The 27,490-nt window shown below is 40.9% G+C and overlaps 1 protein-coding gene and 2 pseudogenes across 4 annotated transcripts in view; 1 reads left to right on the top strand and 2 right to left on the bottom strand.

Annotated features, from left to right (window-relative positions):
- The window catches only part of AADACL3 (arylacetamide deacetylase like 3), a 114,632-nt gene that overhangs the window by 44,571 nt on the left and 42,571 nt on the right, over positions 1–27,490 (top strand). For 3 of the 4 annotated variants that reach the window (XM_043923432.1, XM_043923431.1, XM_043923430.1), the window contains one exon: positions 25,737–25,973. In XM_043923432.1, coding sequence (XP_043779367.1) covers positions 25,829–25,973 — 145 coding nt within the window. In that variant the 5' untranslated portion in view covers positions 25,737–25,828. The remainder of the gene's footprint in view (positions 1–25,736; positions 25,974–27,490) is intronic. The other variant, XM_043923433.1, reaches the window with a different exon arrangement.
- LOC122707464 lies at positions 11,330–13,021 on the bottom strand (annotated as a pseudogene).
- On the bottom strand, positions 12,984–13,930 carry LOC122707674 (annotated as a pseudogene).

The following is a 27,490-nucleotide window of genomic DNA, read 5'->3' as shown; positions in this document are numbered from 1 at the left end:
AAGCGAGGTGAAGAGCTGGACGTCAGGTAGGGATGCCATCAGGTCTACCCCTGGTGCATCCCCACCCCGTCTCGGTGGTAGAACCGGGAGGGACGAATGTGACGCCTGCGTCGGTAAGAGACAGACTAAGTCCGACCAGGAAAGAAAGCTTTTGGTGTAACGTCTGTCTACACCCCCATCTAGAGCAGGGAGGGACGCCTCCGGTAGAAAAAATGGCGCTGGTCGCTTTTTTTTCTCTCTTACAGATGGGAGCTAACAATTCCAGCCTCACTCCTTTGAACTGTATCCTGAAAAACTGGGATAGATTTGATCCCCAGGGCTTAAAGAAGACCCCTGGCCTTCTTGGGACAAACGCTGACTCCCGACTCAAAGGCTCGAGTTTTGGGGAAAGCGGTTGCTTATGGTGATGAGTGGCTTGGTAATAAATCAGTGGGAAAGAGGGAGGACGAGATAACTGCCCTCCCCACTGGGAGTCAGGCGGTCCCAGCTACAGAACCAGACTGGGACTATAACACTGCTAAAGGAAGATGGGATCAGAGTCATTTTGTCAGATGTATTCTTGAAGGACTCAGACAGGCGCGTTCTAAGCCTTTAAACTATGGCAAACTGGCAGACATAGAACAGGAGGAGAAGGAAGCTCCTGGTAAATTCCTAGATAGACTGAGAGAAGCCCTTCGCAGATTCACTGAGATTGATCCCGAAAGTGAAGAAGGGAAAGTGATCTTAAAAGATAAATTTCTCACTCAGTCGGCTCCAGATATTCGCCGTAAGTTATCAAAACGGGCGTATGGACCAAATCAGTCTTTAGATAATCTGTTACAACTGGCTCAGACAGTCTATTATGGTAGGGAATATGAGGAAAAGAAAGAAAGGCAGAGAAAGACGAAGGAAAAGGCGGAAGCCCTCGCAATGGCTATGAAAACCGTTCTTAAGCAGCCTGAGAAAAATGCCCAGAGGGACCCAGGTGAAAAGGGATGGGCTTGCTATTGCTGTGGAAAGGAGGGGCATCTCAAGCGGGATTGCCCTCAGGCATCTAAGCCGCCCCCGGCTCCATGTCCGGTCTGCAAGGGACCACACTGGAGGAGAGACTGCCCCCAGAGGCGTAGGTCTCAGGGGTCTGACTCTCAAGACAATCAGGACTGAAGGTGCCCGGGGGTCCCCACACAAGCTCCCGTCCTAATTACACCTGAGGAACCCCGGGTATTAATAACAGTAGGAGGCCAATCCGTCAATTTCCTTTTAGATACTGGGGCAACTTACTCCGTGCTTACTGAAGCCCCTGGCCCACTTTCTTCCCGATCCGCTTCCGTAATGGGACTGTCTGGACGAGCCAAAAGGTATTATTTCAGTTATTCTCTATCATGCAACTGGGATTCTGTGCTATTTTCACACGAGTTTCTTATCGTGCCAGAATCACCCTCACCCCTTTTGGGGAGGGATATACTGAGCAAAGTCCATGCCTCTGTTTTCATGAATATGGAGCCTTCCCTTTCTCTCCCTTTAGTTGAACAAAATGTGAATCCTAGAGTATGGGCTGATGGAAAATCTGTGGGTCGAGCACAAAATGCTATTCCTGTGGTTGTCAAGCTCAAAGACCCACACTTATTCCCACATAAGAAGCAGTATCCACTGAAACCTGAGGTTAAGGAAGGGTTAAAACCCATCATTGAAAATTTAAAGGAACAGGGACTATTAGTTCCCTGTAACAGTCCATGCAACACTCCTATTTTGGGTGTAAAAAAATCAAATGATAAATGGAGATTAGTTCAAGATTTACGAATAATAAATGAGGCTGTGGTTCCTTTACACCCTGTGGTGCCTAATCCTTATACTCTATTGTCTGAAATTCCTGAACGAGCCAAATATTTTTCAGTAATTGATTTGAAAGATGCCTTCTATTCAGTACCTTTGGCGGAGGAAAGTCAATTTCTATTTGCCTTTGAAGACCCCACACAGCCAGCTTCCCAGTTAACCTGGACAGTTTTGCCGCAGGGATTTCGTGACAGTCCTCACTTATTTGGACAAAGTTTGTCACGAGATCTACAAAACTTTAATAGCTCTGAAGCGGTAGTGTTACAATATGTAGATGATATTTTGCTCTGTGCTGAGACAGAGGAAGCTTGTTCACGAGCCTCAGAAGATTTCTTAAACTTTCTGGCAGGCTGCGGTTACAAGGCATCAAGAGAAAAGGCTCAGCTTTGTCAACAATCTGTTAGATATCTGGGCCTAATCATCTCAGAAGGGACTAGGGCCATAGGCCCTGAGAGAATTAAACCTATACTAAACCATCCCCTACCTATGACTTTAAGACAATTGAGAGGATTTTTGGGAATCACAGGCTACTGTCGTATTTGGATTCCGAGCTATGGGGAACTTGCCCGGCCTTTATATAAACTTATAGCTGAAACTCAGCAGGCCCAAACCGACAAACTGGTTTGGTCTCCAGATACTCAAAAGGCTTTTAAGGTTCTTCAGACTGCTCTCCTGCAAGCTCCGGCTTTGAGTTTGCCTACAGGGTCAGAATTTAACCTGTTTGTCACTGAAAGGAAAGGTATGGCCTTGGGAGTTTTGACACAACCCCGGGGGCCTCACCAGCAACCTATTGCTTATCTAAGCAAAGAATTAGATGTAATTGCACGTGGGTGGCCCCACTGCCTAAGAGTAATTGGGGCAGCGGCTTTATTAGCACCTGAAGCTTTAAAAATAATTAATGGGCGAAACCTTACTGTACTGACTTCTCATGATGTGAGTGGAATCTTAAATTCTAAGGTTAATATTTGGATGACAGACAGTAGGCTTCTTAAATATCAGTCACTGTTGTTAGAAGGACCAGTAACTAAGCTTAAAGTTTGTGGAAATTTAAATCCTGCCACTTTCCTTCCTGAGAAGGAAGATGAAACACCTGATCACGATTGTTCCCAATTCCTAACCTTAAACTATGCAGCTCGGGAGGATCTAATGGATACCCCATTAGACAATCCTGACATGGAAATATTTACAGACGGCAGTTCTTTTGTTCGGGATGGAAAGCGCAAAGCAGGTTACGCTGTGGTGACTGCTGAACAGGTTTTAGAAGCAAAATCTCTCCCCCAGGGAACCAGTGCCCAGTTAGCGGAGCTTGTGGCTCTGACCCGAGCTCTAGAGTTAAGCAAAGGGCAGCGAGTGAATATCTACACTGATTCTAAGTATGCTTATTTGACTTTACATGCTCATGCTGCAATATGGAAAGAAAGACAGTTTAAAACAGCAACAGGAGAACCTATTAAGCATTTCAGAGAGATTGAGAGACTTTTAACTGCTATCTATTGTCCTAAAGAAGTAGCGGTTATGCATTGCAAAGGGCACAACAGGGATGGGAGTAAAGTAGCTGCCGGTAACCTGCTGGCTGATTCTCAAGCCAAAAAAGCGGCACTTTACGAAACCCCCTCCCTACAGACGCCTTTGATCTGGACAGGTCCTGTGGAACAGGAAAAACCACAATATACTGAGGAAGAATTAGAAAGATATGAGAAAAGAGGAGCAAAGATTACTGATAAAGGATGGTTACAGTCCGAGGATGGACGATTAATAATTCCTGAAAATGCTCAGTGGAAAATTCTTAAGGGTTTACACCAGAGTTTTCATTTGGGTGTAGAAAGTACTTACCAGATGGCTTCTCGTTTGTTTGAAGGTAAAAATATAATGAAAACTTTAAAGAACATTATCAAACGGTGTGAGGTATGTCAGAAAAATAACCCAAAGACTGAAAAGCTAGCAAAATCTGGATTACAACGAAAGGGAAAGTATCCTGGAGAAGACTGGGAAATTGATTTTACTCATATGCCAAAAGCTAATGGATATTCTTGCTTACAAGTTTGGGTAGATACTTTTACTGGATGGATTGAGGCGTTCCCCTGTCGTAGTGAACAAGCTAAAGAGGTTATAAAGATTTTAATCCATGAAATTATCCCCAGGTTTGGGCTGCCACGGAGCCTTCAGAGCGACAATGGCTCCGCCTTTAAAGCTGCTGTAACTCAGGGGGTGTCCAAAGCTCTAGGAATAGAGTATCACTTACACTGTTCCTGGAGACCCCAATCCTCAGGAAAGGTTGAAAAAGCTAATGACATTATCAAAAGACATCTGCGCAAATTAACTCAAGAAACGCAAGACAACTGGATTAAAGTCCTACCCATAGCTTTAATGAGGGCTCGAACTGCCCCAAAAAAGGAGGGACTGTCCCCCTTTGAATGTATTTATGGAAGGCCTTTCTTACGCACAGACATTGTTATAGATCCTGAGGCCTTAGAGTTAACTAATTATGTAACTCAACTCTCAGCTTTTCAACAGGCCTTAAAAGAACTCCGGGAGACGACTCCTGACCCAGCCTCTGAATCCAGCAAGCCTCTATTTGAGCCAGGAACCGAGGTCCTCATAAAAACATTGGGATCTGGGGGCCCATCCCTCGAGCCCCTCTGGGAAGGCCCTTACCAGGTTATTCTTTCTTCTCCCACAGCTGTCAAAGTCCCAGGAATTGATTCGTGGGTACATCACACTCGAGTCAAGAGGTGGCACCCTGACCAGAACTAAGTGATGTCATTTTATGTTTTACTTTCTATGCTCTGACTTTGTATGTTTCAGATGGGCCTGATAATCTATGTGAGCCTACTTCTGCTGACTCCAGAAATCCTGAGTCTGCCCTTTGATCCTCAAGACAATGCCTTCCTGTCCTGGGCTCACTCCTATGCTGCATTCCACAATCGGTCTAACTGCTGGGTCTGCGGAGCACTCCCCTCTTCATCAGTGGAAGGCTTCCCTTGGTGGACATCTCCACTTCAAGGAAAAGACTTTCTCCAAGTCTGCGAATACCTTCGACAACAATCACATGTGATGCCTCTTCTTCGTCTGATGACATCTAACAACCCTAGAATGGACTGGTGCAATACTTTGTACCTTAACTATGGACATAACGTGACTTTTAATTCTGATTGTTTTGTTTTTGCTGCTTGCTCCCTGCATCTGTAACTGTGTAACTAGATTTGTTTCTAGTCGCATGAAAGCTTTTAAGTTACAAATGGTTGCTCAAACTCCTGCTATCACTGCAGCTTCTTCCGACTACTATTTGGGGCCCCTGGATCAGACATCCTCATTATGAGGATTAGGAGAATATGTTGCCTCACCAATTTAGGGACAACGCCCCTTGTCAGCTCGGAAGCAGTTATGGAATGGAAACGACGCCCCTTTTCCCTAGGCAACATAATTCTCCTAAAAGAAAAGGGGGGAATGAGAGGGTAACAGGCAGGAAGGCCAGGGGTCTCCAAATGGAGGAAAGAGGCTGTAAGTGCCAGACATTTTTATCTCTCTTAAATGGCAAGAAGAAACAAACCAGCGATCTGTTTTTCATTCTCTATACAAATTTAAAAGGAGGTTTCTCTTAACATTCTGTGTTGCCATGACACCTGGTCTCACCTAAAGCTAACCACTCTCAAACTTTGAGTTAACCAATACATGCCTTTTTCGTATGGAAATGTGGTCTTAAGCTATGTTAATGAACCCCAGACTCTATCTTCAAGTTGGTTCTGCTAAACGGCCTAACTTACTTCCTCAGGTATTGTTCTCCTAATCTATGTAAACGGAACTATTTGTTGGTATTCTGCCCTTCTAAAAGATTCAAGTCAATCGTTTTATGGCCTGGGATGAATTATCTGATGCCATTCTAAATTTTATGACATTCCTTTCATTTCATTAACAGACTGTGAGTGACTATATAACATACAGCTAAAGACTAGGAGGGGGGTACTCTTTTGCCCCCTTCTGATGCCTATGTCAGAAGCTTTCCCTATCTCCTTTATACTTTAATAAAACTTTATTACACAAAAGCTCTGAGCGATCCAGCCTCGTCTCTGGCCCCGGATTGAATTCGTCTCCTCCGGAGGCCAAGAATCCCGCGTCTTATCGTTCAGCAGCAACCTTTCAATAAGAACACTTAACAGGAAATCTACCCTTTTAGCAAGTTTTTAAGTACATCATGCAATAATGTTATTTCTCTACTGTATAGCATACCTGCTGTATAGCAACTCTCTAGCCCAAGGTCAGGAGGGGTGGGGAGAGCTTAGGGGTGACTCAGCTGTGGGTGAGACTTTCCGCATCTTACCTTGAGAACTGTGATAAATGTTAAAAATAAGGTGCACTGGAGTGGACTTGTGACGAGTAGCTATTTAAATATAAGATTTGTCTTACAAAGCAGCAGCTGACAGCTTTAGCTACAGCACCTTCCTGAAAAGTCTCTGCTAAGACAGGAAACTCTACATCTGTGGTGGTGAGGTCACTTTACGGCATGATGGTTGTAAAACAAAGACATCTGTGGAGAAATGGAGGATATTGCTGTCACGCCATAAAACACGTTATTCATGTTCACTTAAAGACTAAATCTGCTCAGGGCTTCCCTGGTGGTCCACTGGTTAGGAATGCACCTACCAATGCAGGGAACACAGGTTCGATCCCTGGTCTGGGAAAATCTCATGTACCTCAAGGCAACTAAACTCATGAGCCACAACTGCTGAAGCCATGGGCCCTAGAGCGCGTGCTCCACAAGAGAAGCCATTGCAATGAGAAGCCCATGCATCGTAACTAGAGAGTAGACCCTATTCTCCACAACTAGAGAAAGCCTAGGCACAACAATGAAAACCCAGTGCAGCCACACACACACACACACACACACACACACACACGCAAACACCCCTCCAAAATAAAATACTAAAAACAAAAAACAAACAACTAAACCTGCTAAATCAGCTTCCTCCTTCCCTGCCTTCCAAATACGTGCTGTATGCCCAAGTGCCAGCACAGTGCCAGGGGCTGATGGTAAAAGATGAATGAGGCTTGTAGTCTTTTTCCCCATGCCCAGTCCTGGGTCTCAGCTTTTTGAGGGTCATTTCCTCCATCTGCTCTGTTTTATAAGAGCCACAGAGAGTGATTGGAATCTAACACAGGACAGGGGCCCTCCCAGTTTCTCTCTTCACAAGTGAATCCACACACTTGAAACTGGAATATTTTAAATTTATTTAGCACCTAACTAATGGCAAGTGAACTCTGAGTACGTTTTCTTCTGTTTTGATCTGGAGTACATTTCTGAGCATGGCAAATGTGAACAGGTCATTTGGAGCAATGAGAGAATATAGGAAAAGGGGAGAGACCATTCTTCCTTTCTGAAAAATAGACATATTTAAAGTAGAAACAGATAGTTTTGTAATATCCTTTTAAAAATGCTTTAATATGGAAAATTTTAAACATGCTTTATAGAGAATAGCATAATAAACCCCCATGTGCCCTTCATCAACTTCAGCAATTATCAACTAATGGCCTAATCTAGTTTCAAACACAGCCTCTCTCCTGTATTATTTTGAAGGATATTTGGTATACTATTTCACCTGTAAACATTTCAACATGTAGTTCTAATAGATAAGGACTCCATTAAAAAAGTAGCCACAGGACAATTCACCTAAATTAGCAATAATTCTTTAATATCATATATCATCTAGTCAGTATTTAAATTTCTAATTGTCTCATAAATGCATATGTGCATTTTTATAGTTTGTTTTAATTAGAATTCAAATCATCTCCATGTATTCCAACTGGTTACTTTGTCTCAAGTCTCTTTTATTCCTTAGATTTCCCCCCCATTCCATATCCTTTTGTCTTTTATTACTCTTGCAGTCTGTTGAAAAACTTTGTCCAGTAGATTTTGCTGATTGAATCCCTGGATGCTATATAACAGAATCCTCCATTCTTTGTTTCCTGTAAATTAATAAATTAATAGTTGGATCTAGAGACTTGATCAGATTCAGGTTTCATTTTCCTCTGAAAATGACTTTGTAAGTAGACTAATCACTCTTTTTATCCCCCATGACATTCTTTTTTTTAATACTTATATTAATTTCTGCTGTACAGCAAAGTGATTCAGTTACACATATATGTACATTCTTTTTTAAATATTCTTTTCCATTATGATTTTTCATAGGATATTGAATATAGTCCCCTGTGCTATAGAGTAGGACCTTGTTGTTTATCCTTTCTGTATATAATAGTTTACATTTGCTAACACCAACCTCCCACTCATGCTTCGCTCAACCCCCTTCCCCTTGGCAACCACAAGTCCGTTTTCTATATCTGTAAGTCTCTTTCTGTTTCATACATAAGTTTATTTGTATCGTATTTTAGACTCCACTTAAAAGTGATTGTTGCTGTTATTCAGTCACTGTGTCCTGTCCTACTCTTTGTGACCCCATGGACTGCAGCACACCAGGCTCCCCTGTCTGTCACTGACTTATAAGTGATCATATGATATTTGTCTTTCTTTTCCTGACTTCACTTCACTTAGTATGATGACCTCTAGTTGTAGCCATGTTTCTTCAAACGGCATTATTTTGTTCCTTTTTAATGGCTGAGTAGTATTCCATCATGTCTCTGTACCACATCTTTATCCACTCATCTGTCAGGGAGCATTTAGATTGTTTCCATGACTTGGCTATTGTGACTAGTACTGCTATGAATATAGGGGTGTGTGTCTCTTTTTGAATTAGAGTTTTGTCTGGGTATATGCCCAGGAGGGGGATTGCTGGATCATATGATAATTCTATTTTTAGTTTTCTGAGGAACCTCCATACTGTTTTCCCTAGTTGCTGCACCAACTTACATTCCCACCAACAGTGTAGGAGGGTTCCATTTTCTCCACACCCTCTCCAGCATTTGTTATTTATACACTTTTTAATGATGGTCAATCTGACCAGTGCGAGGTGGTACCATTTTGTAGTTTTGATGTGCATTTCTCTAATAATTAGCTACGTTGACCATCTATCTGTATGTCTTCTTTGGAGAAATGTCTGTTTAGGTCTTTTGCTAATTTCTTTGATTGGGTTTTCTTTGTATTGTTGAATTGTGTAAGTTGTTTGTATATTTTGAAAATTAAGCCCTTGTTTGTTGCATTGTTTGCAAATATATTCTCCCATTCTGTAGGTTGTCTTTTTGTTTTGTTTATTGTTTCCTTTGCTATGCAAAAGTTTCTAACTTTGATTAAATCCCATTTTTTAATTTTTGTTTTTATTTCTGTTGCTCTGGGGGACTGGCCTAAGAAAACATTGGTACAATTAATGTTTTGCTATGATCTTTTTTAGGAGTTTTGTGGTGTCATGTCTTATGTTTAAGTCTTTAAGCCATTTTGAGTTTATTTTTGTGCATGGTGTGAGGATGTGTTCTAACTTTGTTGATTTAAATGTGGCTGTCTGACTTTCACAAAACCACCTGCTAAAGAGACTTTCTTTTTCCTATTGTGTATACTTACCTCCTTTGCCAAAGATTAATTGGCTGTAGGTTGTTGTTCAGTTGCCCAGTTGTCTGACATTCAACTCATTGCAACCCCATGGACTGCAGCATGCTAGTCTTCTCTTTCCCTCACTATTTCCCAAAGTTTGCCCAAATTCATGTCCATTGTATCGGTAATGCCATCCAGCCATCTCATCCTCTGACACCCTCTAGTGAGTCGGCTGTTTGCATCAGGTGATCAAAGTACTGGAGCTTCAGCTTCAGCATCAGTCCTTCCAGTGAGAATTCAGGGTTGATTTCCTTTAAGATTGACTGGTTTGAACTCTTTGCTGTCCAGGGGACTCTCAGGAGTCTTCTCCAGCACCACAGTTTGAAGGCATCAATTCTTTGGTGCTCTGCCTTCCTCACGGTCCAGCTTTCACAACCATATGTGAAAGCTGGGAAGACCGTAGCCTTGGACTATGTGGACCTTTGTGGGCAGAATGATGTCTCTGCTTTTTAATATGCTATCTAGGTTGGTCATAACTTTCCTTCCAAGGAGTAAGCGTCTTTTAGTTTCATGGCTGCAGTCACCATCTGCAGTGATTTTGGAGCCCCCCAAAATAAAGAGTTTGAGAAGGATTGGTGTAAGTTCTTCTTTGTATGTTCAGTAGAATTCTCCTGTGAAGGCATATGGTCCTGGACTTTTGTTTGTAGGGAGTTTTTCTCTTTTTATTACAGATTCTATTTCATGTCTATTGATCAGTCTCTTCAAGTTATCTATATCTTTGTGATTCAGTTTTGATGGACTGTATGTTTCTAGAAGCAAAACATGTACATTTCTTCTAGGTTGTCCAATTTTTGGCTTATAATTGGTCGTAGTATTCTCTTATAGTTTCTTGTCTTTCTGTGGTATGAGTTGTGATTGCTCCTCTTTCATTTCTTATTTTGTTTACTGTCTCTCTTCTTCTTGGTGAGCCTGGCCAGAGGTTTGTCAATTTTGTTTGCCCTTTCAAAGGACCAGCTCTTGACCTTATTGGTTTTTTTTCTATTGTTTTTTAAGTCTCTATTTTATTTATTTCCTCTCTGATCTTTATTATTTTGTTTCTTCTGCTGAGTTTATATTTTGTTTGTTCTTCTTTTTCCAATTCTTTTAGGTAGAAGATAAGATTGTTTGAGAGTTTTCTTGTTTCTTAAAGAAAGCCTGTGTTGCTATGAGCTTCCTTCTAAGAGCTGCTTTTGCTGCATCCTATAGATTTTATATGGCTGTGTTTTCATTGTCATTTGTCTCAAGGTATTTTTAAAATTTTCTTTTTGATTTCACATTGTTGATCCACTGGTTTTTTAGTAGCATGTTGTTTACTTTCCATGTAATTTGTTTTTTTTATCTTTTCTTTTTCTGTTATTGATTTCTAGTTTCATGCAATTGTGGTCAGAAATGATGCTAGAAATAAGTTCTGTGCTCTTAAATTTGTGGAGGCTTGTTTTTTGCTCTAGTATGTGATCAGTCCTAAAGACTATTCCATGTACAGTTGAAAGGAATGTATATTCTGGTTTTTCTGATGTAATGTCTGAAGTTATACCCACCCTGTAGCCATGACCATCAAATATATCTCAGACTTTCGCAATGTCCCCTAGGGAGAGGAGGGCAAAATTCCTCTTGTGAGAACCACATTTAACATTCTTAAATGTTATCTGTCCATAACCTTCCATTTCTCAAGTGCTTATCAACTGAATGGCTTAGGCCATTCACCACACCTATTGTATTAGTTTCCTATTGCTGCTGTGACAAATTACTGCAGAAATAGCTTAAAACAATACAGATTTGTTATTTTATAATTCCAAGGGCCAAAAGTCTGAACTGAGTTTCACTAGCCTAAAATAAAGGTGTTAACAGGGCTGTATTTCTTTTAGAGCATCTAGGATAGAATATGTTCCCTTGCATTTTCCAGCTTCTAGAGGCTGTCCGAATTCATTGCCTCATACCCCTTTCTTTTTTTTTTTTTTTTCAGTGTCTATAATCAACTTTATTTTAATATAATCTAAACACATATCATTTAGAAAATACCAAGAAAAATGTATGTACAAGTGTTGATGCTATCGCATTTGGACAAAGCTGGCAAGTTCCTGCTACGAGCATATCCCAGGAGATACCACGGAGGAAACCTAATATATTGGAGTAGATGTTATGACATTTGGCCCACAGTTTGATAGCCCTCAGGGTTAACCTGAAGTTGTCAATGTTTGATACTAGATGTAAAACATCTCATAAAACCATTTCATTGATTTGCAATGAAATCAAAACCCTGCAATCATTAAGACTTCTTATACACATGTAAATTTTTAAGCAGACTGTCATGTTTTAAGTCCAAGTTTTCTGGAATGGTCTGCAGTGCTAATCTTGCAAACAAACCATCAATCTCTATCCCATCAAACAGTTTGATATCTGGTACAAATGCCTCTTCAACAGCTCTTAAATCGTTTACTTCTTCCTGTAATTTCAACTTATCATAGAATGAGGTGAAAAAGTCACTTCAGTCAACATGTCTTGGTGCAACACACAACGCATCGATATTGGCATTTTTTGGTATGCACTCCTAATCTGTAAGATCCAGATGTAAGCATTTCCCCATCAGCATGTTCAGTTACAGATTGCGGAAGATTCTTGCTTTTGCCGATTTCTCGTATCCAGTCTTTCCCCAAATTAACTTTCCCAAAATTAAAATCCTGCACTGAAGTTCCTCCTTCTCTTCAAAAACCCCAAAGGGCTTCAGAGTCTCCACTAGTTTCTGTGTGAGTAAGCAGTTAGTCTCCTTGGGGGCTGCTAGGCGGGCGGGGGAAGAAATGCCACAGTGCTTCTGTGGTGGGTGTTTGCCGCGATCCCTGCCTTGTAACTGCAAACAGCTTGTCTCAGCCGTCACCGCCCAGCGGTCCTCCGCCCTCCTCGCCTGCAGCCGCCCCCTACTCTGGGCAGGATCCAGAGATGGGAAGGAGGGGCGTCGGCTGCCTCAGCCCTGGCCCAGCCTCAGTCCTGCTCCGGCCTAGAGTATTTTTATTTTAAAAGAAAAGTTTTAATTTTAAAATTTTCTAGTTGCCTTTTTACTAGATGCACTATAATGTATCATTCAATCCAGAACACTTAAAAAAAATTATATATAACTCACATATACATAAAATAGACGTCTTAAGTGCATAGGTTGTGAATATTTACATACGGATGGGTGCATCTAGGTTACTGACACCAAACAGAAGGTAAGCTCACCTAATTACGCTGAGACAAGAGGCATCGTCAGGACTGATTACTTCCCTGAGAATAGAGTCTTTGGGGCAAGAATATTGTCAGTGACAACACGTTTCTGCTTGTACCATGCCTGGTGATGATAAAGTTGAATATCTGATTGAGGTGTACATGACCAAATTGCAACTGTTGCCTATAAGATCTGTCTTGTCCAATGTAGAAATTTACTTGAGGCATTTTCAAGCAAATTAATTCCATTCGGTGACTTAGTATTTTTAAATGTCCCCATCTCCTTTATCCTCTGCTCCCTTAGGGCTGGTCATCTTTGGAGAGACAGTCACTTCTGCTTGTGTTTCCCATCAACTTTCTTTCTTCACGTGACCTTGTAAGCAGGTTGTGTACCCTGGACGCCGGAGGCATGGAGAGAGTGGAGTGGCCCTGAGTCCAGCTGTCTAAAGTCACCGTGGAGTTGATTGTAGTCACTTCTCTATCATTAATTATAATCATAGCTGTACCCTTTTCCTGCTATTATGATCTCACTGCAGGCTTTTTGTTAAAACTTTATTCCTGTGTACACACTCAGGGCACAGCATGTTGTCCTCCAGGTGTGGGGGTGGGAAATCGCCAGAAGGTATCAGGAAGAGTGCGGACACCCTCCTTCGCTTTCCAGGCACCCAGGCCTGCCCAGCGTGAAGCTGTAACTGAGCCCAGCCGCCTGTGTTAGCTGGGAGACTTCTCCCGTGGACCACGCACCACCGGACCTCACCAGTCTCTTGTGAGTATACTGGCTCCGTCTTCACGGCCCTGGTTGTCATCCTGCTCCAGGCGGCAAACACAGCTTCTGAGTTGGGGGCAGAAGTCGAGACAACTCCCTCAGGAGGCGGAGGAGCTCCCTCGAGGGCAGGTGGCCCCCCTGTAGGAGGAGCAGCCCCTTCGGAGCCTTCCAGGGGTAGCTCCCCCTTTTCTATCTTTATCCTTTTCGACAGTGACAGGATCCTGGCCTCCTGTGCCGTGGCAGGAAAGTTTTTTTGATGAGGGTAAGCATATTCGCAGAGTCGTTTATATCCATCCAGTTTCGGGCCTTTGGTGCTCAGCTTCAGCTGCTGGCACCAAGCTCGAATGACATCCCTGTGGACCAGGTTGACAGGCGGCAGGACAGAAGGAAGAGGGGGGATGGGGATCCGCGTCGGGGTCCTCGGAGGTGTCACGCCGTTCACGTTGTGACGTGTCTCCTGGACCGCAGGCTGTGCTATTTTGTGTGTCTCTTTTCCTTTTGGTCCCCTGTGCGGAGCTTTTTGCTATCTCTGTTTCAGCAGAAGTTCCCGGTCCCTCTTCAACTTCTACTGATGTAAGCCTGCAACTCATATGTTCTTCAGATTTCTCTGTGGAGTTGCTCTCCTTGTTTGTGCTCCCCATGCTCAGAAAGCTCATACCCCTTTCTTATCTTCAAAGCCAGAAGGCTAGTCACATCTTCCAACCTCTCTCTCTCTGTCTCTCTGACTTTCTAGTACCCCTTTTATAAGATCACTTTGAATTACATTGGGCTTACTGGAATTATCCAGAATAAGCCATCATTTTTAACAATTTTAACTTAATCGGGGTTATGAAGTCCTTTTTTGTCCCACAAGGTAATATATTAACAGGTTCCAAAGATTAGCACATAGACATCTTTTGGGAGCTGTTGTTTTGCTATCATGTCCATATAACTGAGAGTCAGAAGGAATAGAAAGTTTTCAGGAGGTTTACAGAGAGTGATTTTAATAGAAAAGACACCAAAAGGGTCTAGAATGTAGAAACAGTCCATGATTTAGTCACAGTATGCTGACTAAGCCTCCCTGCTGCTGATGTGAGCATATAAAAGGCTGTGTAAGTGTCAACCCTCTAGTTCTCCCTAGAACAGGCTGAATTCTTAACTGCTGTAAAAAACAACAACAACAACAACAAAAAAACAACTCCAAAAACAGAGATGAATATAAAATGGTAAAAATAGATTTTATTTAGAAAAATTATTGCAATAAGAGAAAAAGATCTTGGTATAAAACCTAGCTCATTTCAAAACAGAAGGACAAGTGGGGAGGAGAAGAGTGGGGGTCAGTGGATGGAAAGTTATAAGAGGAAACATCAAGGATAAGGGGTGAGGGTGGTTCTGGCTAAGCTGACCTAACAGGATTCTTGCTGAAGGCAGACCAGGATGATCAGACATCACATGAGGATGAAGAACCTGATTAGATATTGAGGGTGATCACATATGGAGGATGGGGGTTTCTGGCTAACCTGACTTAGCAGGATTCTTGCTAAAATGCAGAGACAGACATGGAGTCTGAGCAGAGTTTGGTCAAGGAGAGAATCTATAAAGAACTCTCTCTTTCTTATTTTTTCCCTGCCTGGTTACACTATTACTGGCCCCTAACTGAATGTGTCCCAACAGATTCAGTGATATTCTTTCCAAATCCACTCCTTTTTTCCCTCCTCACTAGTTGTATTAGTGACACTAAAGTCCTCCTAGAGCCCAGATTTCAACCTCTTCCTTTACTTTATTTCACACATCAGTTATTTGCTAAGTTCTCAGGATTCTATTTCAGTGAGAGCTTTTAAATTTATCCTTTCTTCTCTATCCCCACCACCTTTCTCTTATTTCGGGCCTTCAGATTTTTTTCTTGGATTATGTAATAGTCCTCCTAAATTACCTCCTAGCCAGTCTCCATTACTTCAGTTTCTCCTCCTTCAGTTTGTCTCTCAGTGATAACTATAGCTCTTCTTACAGAACACTCAATTTTTGTAATCTCATGAATCCTTGTAACCATTCTTTGAACAGAGTTGAGCCAAGGGATGGGCTAGAAGGGCATAAGTTCAAAGTCACAGCCTATAAGGGATATTGAATTCACCAGGAACTCCTATTGAAGGGTCCGAACATAGTTCAAAGAGAAGAGAACACTCATATTAACTACAGGGTGTTGTTTCACTGCCTGGAACTTTGAAATTGCTTGAGACCGTAGAGGAAAGGCAGGGGCCTCTACCTGACTCAGTGCTCAGCCTGTCTTTTAAAAAACTTGAATCCATATTTAAAGAATATCAGATAGAAGGGATATCACATTATTGCATGCCTGGGGACCCTCCTGTCTGGTCCCATTTTACAGATGAGGTAACTGAGTAACTGGCATTCAGGAATTTAAATAATTTGCCCAAGATCACATAAGCAGGAAAGGACAGAATAGCAATTTTTTCATAGGACTCCAAAGTTTCATCTTCTTTTCACTCCATGATATTGCTTCACTTGTGTTATAACTTAATTTTTCACTCTTTATATCTACAAGGTTGCAGTAAAACCAGACCTCTCACTCATCTTTGCTGGATTTGAACTTTCCTACCTTTCTTTTTGTGTGTGGGTTTGTCTGCCTCGTGGAACAGCCTGGAACCCATCTTCATCTTTACAAATCCTATCCTTTTTGCAAAGCTAGCAGCAACACCATTGTTTCTAGGAAGCTATCAGAAAGATCCCCACCTGGAAGTGATAGGTTCTTCTAATGAACCATAGCAGTCCATATCTTGTTTATGGTTGTTTCCACTTTGTATATTTTATTAGAGATATTTATGTATAGGTCTTCCTCTCCTTGCAAGCAGGAGAGAATAGGTCTGTGAATAATTCATCTTGGTACCTCTCACAGAGTCTTGCCCATAGAAGGCACCCAAAATATGTATAGCATAAAGGAGCACATACAGGATGATTCAATCAGAATTGTTTCTTTCTCTCTAATTATCAAAGATTTGGCAAAATATAACATTAAAGCCAGAGACCTGGAAGATAGATGTAATATTGTTTTACTCTGATTCTGTGCCTTTGTACAAAGTATTTCTTCTCCATCATTTGTGGGATATTCCCCTTCCTATCCCAGATGCATTTAGTAATTCATAGCTTCCACTTCCTTCAAGAGCTGGGTCAAAGCCTAGCCCTTCATAAAAGACTTCTCTCCTGAGTCCAGGCTGTTATGGTTGCTCTTTTTTCCAGTAGTTACATTGTACCCACACAGATCAGCCATTGCTAAACAATCATTGATTATCATCTCCAATCATTAAACTGTTACTGAGTATTTGGCCTATGAAAGGCTGTGTGCTGTAGCAGAGGCCAGAGAAAGCTTTGTAAGGAGGTAGGATTCAAGCGAGGTCTCAAAAGCTGTGATTTCATTAAAGAGATGGAATGGAAGGGGAAATAAAATTATGCATACTATTGAAATTCAGTTCCTGTTCTTTCTGTTAGTGGCTGTGATCTTGAGAAAAATCATTTAATGTCTGTGGGAATCAGTTTCCTCATCTTTATGGTGGGATAATAAAATCTATGTTAGGATGGTTATGAGGGTTAATGTGGAAGACCATATATTGATTAGGTCTCTTTTGGTTGCAAGTGATATTAATACAGTTAAGATACAACATGTAACAACATCTTCAGTGGTCAGTATGTGAAGCAGACAAAACTTTCTCCATGTCACCAAATCTCCATCTTGTGGTATTCACCCTCTTGCTCAGGTTGGCTAAAGATGTGAGAAGTCTTCTTTCTTCAGGGGACCTTGGTTGGGTGTATATAGTTCTAGTAACTACATGTTGCTCAATAATTGACTTGTTTCCCAAGGCAGAGGGGAACGGAAGTGTTCCCACTTCCCCTGTACACATTTTGCTGTTTTAAGTCTGTGTCTGCTTAGTGTTCCTTTTTTACCAGCTTTAGCCTGGCCAGCTCTCACTGCCCCAGTAGGAGGCAGCTGTGGTGTCACTCTAGGACATTTCCCTGACCCCTCTTTGACCTCATTGACTGGCTTTGATTCCCTTTGTCTGTGCGTCCCTGATGCACTGGGCTTCACTCTTTCATTGCAGTTATCACATTGTACTATAAAGACCTGCCTCCCTTATCAAACTCCTCAGCCTTTGAAAACTGGCACGTAGCACTCATTTGCTAAATGGCTAATGAATGAATGAGTGGACTTTCTTCATTCTGTCTCAATCTTAACCTTTCCCCCACCCCGCCTCTGGCACCACCATTCCTTCTGTCCCTTTCTGCATTATGGCTTACTAGTTATAAAATCACTTCCTGATCTAACCATCAATTTTGTCCCCGGGTATTAAAAATGATGACACTAACTCACAGCTACTGAGCACTTATTCTTTGCCTGGCACTGTTTTAAGCATTTTATGGGTATAAATGCCTTTAAATGTTTGATTGTTGCCAAGTGTTTCCACTAGAAAATGGTAGTCCCTCAGTAGTGTCTGACTCTTTGTGACTCCATGGACTGTATAGTCCATGGAATTCCCCAGGCCAGAATACTGGATTGGGTAGCCTTTCCCTTCTCCAGGGGATCTCCCCCACCCAGGGATTGAACCCAGGTCTTCTGCATTGCAGGTGGATTCTTTACCTGCTGAGCCACAAGGGAAGACCAAGAGTACTGGAGTGGATAGCCTATCCCTTCTGCAGAGGCTCTTCCTGACCCAGGAACCAAACCAGGGTCTCCTGCATTGCAGACAGATTCTTTTCCACTAGAAGTTAACCTTAACATTTGGTGTTCTGTTCTGTTATAGTCTCACCATAGCACAACAAATTGTGCAGTAACACACAAGCTTAGTAAATCTGTTAGCATTAGGCACTTAAAGATATGACTAGAAAAGCAGAAATGAAAAGAAGTGTTGAACATGTGGTATCCCTATAGTGCAATGACACTAGAGTTTTTATGTTTAGGTTTAGGTCTAAATTGCTGTATTATGTTTCAGGTAACTTAAGCCAGATGCACAAGTTGGGTTTGGCTATTGTATTTAAATTTCAGTTTCCCAGAGACAGAAAGGATTACAGAAACATAAATGTCAGCATGAGAAAAATGAGGTGGTGTTGTTTTTCTAAAGGAGGTAAAGTAGCTGGGGTCTCTATTGTCCCATTGATCCATATGTCTGTTTTTATGCCAGTCCCATACTGTTTTGATTACTATAGCTTTGTGATATAGCTTGAAATCAGGAAGCCTGATGCCTCAGCTTTGTTTTTCATTCTCAACATTGCTTTCACTGTTTGAGGTTTTACACATCTTCGGATTACTTTTTCTAATTCTATGAAAAATATCATTGCAATTTTGAAAGAGGTTGGATTGAATCTGTAGATCACTTTGGTAAGCATGGAAATTTTGATTACTTCCTCCAATCCATAAGCATAGAATACCTTTCATATAATTGTGTCTTTAGTTTCTTTCATCAGTATCTTATAGTTTTCATGAGAGATCTTTCACTTTCTTGGTTATTTTATTATTTTTGATGCAGTTTTAATGGGATTATTTTCTTAATTGCTCTTCCTTTTAGTTTATTAATAGTGTATAGAAGTACAATTGATTTTCTGTATTAACTTAATCTATATTTTTAGTTGCATCCTAAAACTTCACTGAATTTATTATTCTCATAATTTTTTTGTTGGAGTATTTAGGATTTGCTCTATATAATATCATGTCATCTGCAAATAGTGACAGTTTTACTTCTTTCTTTCTAATTTGGATATCCTGTTTCTTGCCTGATTGCTCTGGCTAGAACTTCCAGTGCTGGATTAAAAAAAGTGGCAAGAGTAGGCATTCTTGTCTTTTTCCTGATCTTAGAGAAAAAGCTTTCAGCTTTCCCCATTGAGTATGTTAGTTATGGCTTGTGATATATGGCCTTTATGTTGTATGTACTCATTTGTTGAGAGGTGTTTTTATTAATCATGAAAGGATGTGGAATTTTTCAGATGCTTTTTCTGCACCGTTTGAGATGATCTTATGATTTTTATCCTTCATCTTGTTAATGGTGGTATCACATTGATTGATTGTGAATGTTGAACCTTCATTGCATCTCTGGAATAAATCCCACTTGGTCATGGTGTTTGATCCTTTTAGTGTACTGTTGAATTATATTTACTAATGTTTTGTTGACAATTTTTGCATCTATGTTAGTTGGGGATATTAGCCTATAATTTTCCTTTCTTGTGGTATCCTTGTCTGGATTTGGGATCAAGGTAATACTGGCCTGGTAAAATGAGTTTGCAAGTGTTTCCTCTTCTTCCTTTTTTGGAAAGAATTTGGGAAGGATTGGCATTAATTTTTATTTAAGTGTTTGTTAGAATTCACCATGAAGCCATCTTTTCCTGGAATTTTTTTTAGTAGGAGGTTTTTGATTACTGATTCAAGCTCCTTACCTCCTTAATAGTAATTGATCTGTTCAGATTTTCTATTTCTTCTTAATTAAGTTTTGGTAGGTTGTATATATTTAGGAATTTATCCATTTTCTCTAATTTGTCTAATTTGTGTGCAAATAGCTGTTCATAGTAGTCACTTATGCTCATTTGTACTATGTAATATCAGTTGTAATGTCTTCTCTTCCATTTATAGTTTTATTTATTCAAGCCCTCTCTTTTTCTTGTTGAGTCTAACTAAAACTGTGTCAATTTTGTTTTTCTTTTCAAAACCTACCTTTGAGTTTAATTGATCTTTTCTACTGTCTTTTTTAGTCTCTTTCATTTATTTCCACTCTTATCTTTTATAGTTTATTCTTTCTACTAATTTTGGACTCAATTTGTTCTTTTTCCAGTTTCTTGAAGTGTACATTTAGTTTTTTTTTGAGATATTTCTTGTTTCTTAATGTAGGCATTATTATTAAACAATAGCATATTGTGTAATGTCCACATGTTTGTGAGTTTCCCAGTTTTCCTCTTGTAATTGATTTTTAATTTCATTGTAGTTAGAAAAGATACCTGATTTGATTTCAGTCTTCTTAAATTTATTAAGACTTATTTTTTGGACTAACATATGATCTTTCCTAGAGAATGATCAATGTGCAGTTGAAAGGAATTTGTAATCTGGTGCTGTTGAATGGAATTTTCTATAATTGCCTGTTAAGTCTACCTTGTCTAATGTGGTTTTAAGTCCCGTGATTTCATATTGATTTCAGTCTGCATAATCTACTCATTGTTGAAAGTGTGTATTGGATTCTCTGAGATCTGTTTCTCCCTTTAGTTCTGTTAATATTTACTTTAAATATTTAGTTGCTCCTATGTTGGGTGCATAAGTATTTACAAATGCTATATCCTCTTGTTGGATTGATCCCTTTATCATTATATAATAACCTTCTTTGTCTCTTACTAGGCTTTGTCTTAAAGTATGTTTTGTTGGCTATAATATGCTAGTCTTGCTTTGCTTTGGTGTCCATTTGCATAGAATATCTTTTCCCACCCATTCGCTCTCATTGTGTTTATGTATGTTTAAAGCTAAAGTGGATCTCTTTAGGCAGTATATAGTGGAGTCTCTCTCTCTTTCTCTGTTATGGAAATTAAAATGGAGGAAGTCTTGTTCAGGCTTCAAAAGCAGGCAGGCAGACCTCTGACCTGCTTCTGAACTGCTTGGACACTGCCTGGATTCTATGCCTGCCTGCAAGCACAGCAAGTCAGGCAGACTTTAGATAAGAAAGGGGGGAGTGGGCCTTGGCATTTTTGAGCCCCTGAGGGTCTGGCCAACCCTCTGGGGTGTAAGAAAATCCTATGATTTACAAGGTGAAACAAACAGCTTTGTAAAAGTTAAGAAAAACTAGAGCTGCATTTATGGAAAAAAACTGATGATAATAACAATTTACAGCCTGGGATTATAAGCAGAGTCCCCTAAACTGCAGTTTGAAGTCTCACCTGTGGGGTGGGCAAACCATCTGGGACTCCAGATTGCTGTTAACAATTGTATTTCCAGCACTCTTCAAGACTAGATGTAGGTTGCCCCAATTTGGTGATGTATGTGCTTTTGCTTCTCCCTTTTCTCATCTTTTAATGACTGTATATTGAAATTAAGTCAAATGTCCTCTACTAAATATTGAAATTGTTTGTCGTGCATGTGTGTGTGTGTGTGTGTGTGTGTGTGTCTGTGTGTGTGTGAGTGGTTTCTTTTGTTAGTGAATCCTTTGGACCTAAAGTGAAAGTAAAACTTTTGGCAAAATGCTCTCTTTCCCTCCTTCCACATAGCTACTCTATGTATTCTGATTGGAGACTTTATTTATTTATATTTAAAGTGATTAGTGATAGTTATGGACTTAAATTGCCAGTTTGTAGTGGTTTTCTGCTTACTTTGTAAGTCCTTTTTTCCTTTCTTCTTCTCTTGCTCTCCTCCTTTGATGGTCTCCTCCTTTGATGATTTGATGATTTCCTATAGTACTATGCCTAGATTCCTATTTTGTGTATGTACTATGGAATTTCAATTTGTAGCACCATGAAGCTTACCTAAAACATATCTATAACAGTTTATTTTAGGCTAGTAACAGTTTATTTTTGAACATGTACTAAAGCCTCTCCCTCACACATTTTTCTTTGTTTTCAGTGTAACAATTTACTTTTTTAACCTTGTGTATCCATTAACAAATTATTATAGTTATAGTTGTTTTTACTACTTGTGTCTTTTAACCTTTATACTAGATTTATAATTGATTTATCCATTACCTTTACAACATTAGAGTATTTTGAATTTCACTATATATTTAACTTTAGAGTTATACTTTCATGTTTTCCTATTACTAATTACCATCCTCTTGCTTCAGCCTGAGGAAGTCCTTTTAACATTTCTTGTAAGACTGGTCCAGTGGTGATGAAAACTTAGATTTTGCTTGTCTGGAAACTATCTCTCACTCATTTCTGAAAGACAGCTTTGCTGGGTAGTATATTCTTGGTCAGCAACTCTTTCTTTCATCACTTGGACTATATTGTGGCACTCCCTTCTGGCCTGCAAAGGTTCTACTGAAAAATACACTTATAGTCTAATGGGAGTTCCCATATACTTAACAAGTTATTTTTCTCTTGCTGTTTTAAGATTTTCTTCTTATTTTTAACTTTTGAAAATTATAACATGTCTTAGTGTGGGTCTCTTTGGACCTTTTTTGGAATTGTCTGGGCTTTCTGGATTTGGAGATCTTATTTCTTTCCCAGGTTAGGAAAGTTTCAGCCATTATTTCTTTAAATATGTTTTCTTCCCCTTTCCCTTTACTTCTGGGACCTCTGTGATGAATAGTTGATCTTCTTCATGGTATCTCCTAAGTCCCATTAAGCTATCTTTACTCTTTTTCATTCTTATTTTCCTCCCTTGTTTGGATGAATGCCACTGCCTTATTTTTGAGTTTGGTGATCCTTTCTTCTGCCTGATGTGGTCTGATGTTGAATCCCTCTATTGAATACTTCAGTTCAATTACTGTATTTTTCAGCTCTGTGATTTGTTGGTACCTTCAAATATATTCTCTTTGTTGAAATCTCATTTGGTTTATGCACTGTTCTCTTAGCCTCAGTGGCCCTCGTTTTGAACTTTCTATCCAGTAAATCACTTATCTCCATTTCATTAAGATCTGTTTCTGAAGTTTTGACTTGTTCTTTTATGTGGTACATAATCTTGTTTTCTTCATTTTCCTTGATGTATTGATGTCTGTGCATCAGCTAAACAACTGCCCTTCCCCAGGTCTTGTGTAGGGGATGAACTTATCATATTCAGCTTGGTCCGAGCTGTGGGTTGTTTCTCAAACCTTTGTGATGTTGTCCAAGCTGTTTTCTTTGGTCTCCGTGACTTGCAGTAGTTGACGATATGTTGAACTCCTTTTATATGTGGGTATTTTGTTATTCACCCAATATGTAGTAGTCTCTCTGCTGATTTCTGGTTTTCTTTCAGAGGGAGTTGCCTCATGTGTCTCTACAGGTTTGATGTGTCCATGAGAGGAGGTGCGTTCAGGTGCATTCTGTGTCCCTTCTTGTACTGGAACTCTTTCAAGATCCTGCTGTCAGTCCAGCTCCTACATGAAAACCTTCTCTGAACCCTCCAGCCCACAGCAGCAAAGTCTCAGTGCATCTTATATCTTTAGTTTTATTTCATGTTCTGAGCACACTGCTTTCAGCATGAGGTACTTAAATATTTCCCCCTCAGCAGAGCCACAACTGAGCAAGGGACCCCAGCACCCACGAAGTCCTTTAAATGGCAGTATGCCTTACAGGGAGCCCTTGGTGAAAGTTCCTGAATGTAATTTAGGGGAAGGTAAATTATAAGTGAAATCTGGGAACAAGATTTAGAATCACATGGTATTAACTGGGAGAGGGGGAGAATTGATAAATTATATCTTTATTTAATTATTTTGGGGATTTCTCTTTGAAAGTTTGTTCCCTACTAAGACAGACTTTATTCAGGACTTTAAATATTCAGCATACTAAGTTTTATACAGAATACAACTTTATTCAGTTGTAATAGGTACAGGGACCACTGCAATATGGGCAAGTGGTATCTACAGACAAGAAGCAGATGGAGGTCAGTGTATGGAAAATTACTAAGAGGAACACCAGGGTTAAAGAGGGATATGTTTAAATCAACCAACAGGAATCTTGCTAAAGACAGCCAGGGTGATCAGACATTACCTCAGAATGCTGGAGGATGAGGAACCTGATCAGATATTGATGGTGATCAGATGTTGAGGGTGGGGTTTCTGGTTAAACTGATTTATTAGCATTCTTGCTAAAACTAGATTTTACAAGGACATTTACAGTGGGCCTAAAAAAAGTTTCAGGAGTCTGACTGAACTTTTGAATGTTTATTAGCATCATTAAAAATATATATGTATGTTTGTAGTGTCATGTATTTTTTTTTGTTTGCTTCATTTTTAAACAGAGGGAAGGCATATTTAACTTTCTGAAGGAAATTTAGCATCTTAGGGAAATTATGTAGTCATATTAACCCTGATAAAAGGCTCTTCTGACAAGGAAAAAGACCTTTACTGCCACCTGATGGCCATATCATCTTACTGCAACATGTCTAAGAGCAGCCCTAGAAGAAAGTCAAGTGTTTGAACTTGGTGACGCTAAGAGCCGTGAACAACTGTGTCTTTACCCCCAGGTCCCTCTCTCCCAACACTTCAGGTTGAGAATTAGCGGCTCACTAGGGGAGGTGAAAAGGCAAAACAGGGGAGATAGTGACGTCCATGCCCTCCTCCTCTGTACAGTGGGTTTCCAAGACTGAAGAGACAAACTGGAGGGGAAAGCTTTGCATTGAGTAGGGTGCTATTGTTACTTTGGGCTGGTCTTTTAAAGGCAAGACAAAGGATCTCTTTGTTTCATGCCTAAGAGTGGTTAGAAAATCCATGGTATTGTTCAGCTTTCATCCAAACGGCAGGGAAAACACATATCCAGGTGGTGGGGCTGAAAGGACCAAGGGAAAACACAAGGGCTTTTTACTTGCCTTCTGTTGCATGCAGCTCATTCAGTAAATACATGTCACGGGTGTGTCAGGAGGGAAGAACCAGTGGGAAAGGAAGCATAGGGATGCTGCCAAAGGACAGGCCAACTGAGTTGTGTTTGGATCCAGCTTTTCATCTCTTAAACTGAGGTTTAAGTTTAAACATGAGCAAACTGAGGTTAACATCAGAGGAGGATTGAGGCCAGGGTAACATTATTTAAAAAAAAAAATCTTAAAAAATCCTTCAGTCCGTTTTAGCAGAGACATGAGGGGAGTCCGCTCCTGGCCCACCTGACCCGACTCTGGCCTGGAGCTGTTTTCTCTTGTCCTCTCTTCCTTTCCCCATGGGTCTTTTGCAGGCACTGAAGACAGTTGCGGACTTCCCAGGTGGCGCTGGTGGTAAAGAACCCACCTGCCAATGCAGGAGACATAAGGGACATGGGTTCGATCCCTGGGTCGGGAAGATCCCCTGTAAGCGGGCATGGCAACCCACTCCAATATTCTTGCCTAGAGAATCCCATGGACAGAGGAGCCTGGTGGGCTAGTGGTCCATAGGGTCGCAGAGAGTCAGACACGACTGAAGCGACTTAGCCCGCGTGCATGCAGCAAGGTGTGCTGGGTCAGTCCGTGTCTCTTCCCCAGCATTCATCCTCCTCTCTTTTCTATGAACTCTCTGTCTTCTGCCTCTGTAGCTGGAAATAATGCCTGTCTTTGAACACTGCCTGGCAGTCGGCTCAGGCTTTCACACCCACTCATCTTCCCCACCTCCTAGGGAGGCATTGGTATCTCTCTTCACATGGGAGGATCCTGAGAGCAGGGGCTGACTTGCCCATGGAACACCTGGAAGTGGCAGGGCTGCCTGGGAACTTGGGTCTTTGGTTTATGTTCAGGCCTCTTTCTGTTATATTTGCTGCCCTAGCCTCTCTACCCTCAATTTCTGGCTTCCCATTTTGGACTATGACGACTTTCTCAACTCTTTTTTTTTTTTTTTTCTTTTTTAGTGTGAAAGTTTTCAAGATGCCCACAAGTGGAAAATGCACTCCCCCCAGCCAAATAAAACTTCGCCAGACTCCTAACAGCTGTGTGCATTGAAATGACTAATGAAAGATCCCTCTGCTGCCTGTGGAACTTTCACACAAGGCATCGTCACTGCTGCTCACCAGGACCAGGCCCTGAGTATTTGCATACTGGACGTCACTCCAAATGCCCACAACCAGGGTATTTCCAGGATGTAATAAGTAAGACCGCTGCTCTGGGCCTTGGAAGGTGCACTGTCTGAGCATCCATACTGCAGGGAGGAGGTGGATAGCGTTTCAGACCCTACCTATCTCTTGTCAAGGGCCCTTCTTGCGAGATGTCCAGATTCAGTTGTAGATACGTAGTGCCAAACCATTGCCTGTCAGCTGTGGGATGAGCTGCTGGGAATACCTTGAGGAGGAAGTCAGGGCCCCTGTGTGCCTGAAGTTTGATACCTGGTTAAGGCAAATGAGACAAACACTTGGATAATTTCAGCTGGTAGAATTGGTATAGAGGGGTGTTCTGGAAGCTCAGGAGAGGGGTATCTAACTTGGGGGTGGTCAGGAAACACTTTCTGGAGCTTGTACTAACTGAGCAGAGTCTTTAATATTTTTTAAAGAAGTGTTTTGCTTTTATATCTAGTTACTAAGGTATTACCCTTCACTGCAAAAAAACATTACAGAAACAGGCTTCTTTAGAGAAAGTTCAGGGAGTGAAGAGGAAGACAGTAAAATAGGTTAGTAGAATCTCTACTCAATTAGAGCATGTGGCTTTCTTCCTAAGTAGGGGTTGTGTATGTGTGAGTGTGTGTGTGTAAAGGGGTGGAGTAGTGCCCAAAAGAGGGAGGTGAAGACTCTAGCTGGGTGGGGAGGGGGGAGGTCTTGTCCCTGTGGGGCCCTAAGCTCTATGCCATGATGCCAGCCTGAGTGAGAAATCAGTTGACCCCTTACTGGGGACCCACCCACTATGGGACCATGGTTTTTTCCAACCTCATTTTCCAGGTTTTGGTCTTAGCTATTGCTGTCTTATAACTTCAGTCTCATCTCTGCCCATTCCTCCAAGTGGTTTATCAAGGTGTTTTCTTAAACAAAATCCATCTCCTTGTTAGAATTATAAGACCAGGTTTAAGGTGTTAACAGTATTTAACCTGCTGCAAAGCTAGTAACAGCTCACCTTTATTGAGGATTTTATTTGCACCAGCTTTGCTTCACAGCAACCTTATGTAGTTGGTGTTTTATTATTTCCAGTTTACAGATGAGGCAGTCAAGTCTACTATTTGCTTAAGCTCCCTGGCTAATAGTCGGCAGAACCTGGCCTCAAATCTAGGTCTCTGTGACCCCTAAGTCCTTGCTCATGAACATGAGACTCTCTAGCATTATTTTTCAAATGTTTGGCTACAGAAATGTTTTTTTAATCCTCTGACCCTCATTGCTCAGCACTATCATTAGCATCTCATGGATCACAATTTGGCAAATGCTGACCCAAGAAACTATCTTGCTCTGTCTGTAAAATAGAGATAATAACACAGCCTCAGTGTTTGCTCTTGTCTGTTTGCAGTCTCAGTGTTATGACGATTAAGAGGTTTCAGAAACTGCATGCTGAGGATACTCACCTTCCACCAGGAATACGTGTGTTTTAAAAATAGTAGTCGTAATGCCCTGGATGAAATGACACAGTATTTTGATGACAATGAAGGTTGTTGGTTGCTAGGCCTGGAGACCTCCAGGCCCTGGCGGGG

This window comes from Cervus elaphus, chromosome 14 (genome assembly GCF_910594005.1).
Source record: "Cervus elaphus chromosome 14, mCerEla1.1, whole genome shotgun sequence".
NCBI lineage: Eukaryota > Metazoa > Chordata > Mammalia > Artiodactyla > Cervidae > Cervus > Cervus elaphus.
This window is presented reverse-complemented; position numbering and strand designations above follow the sequence as displayed.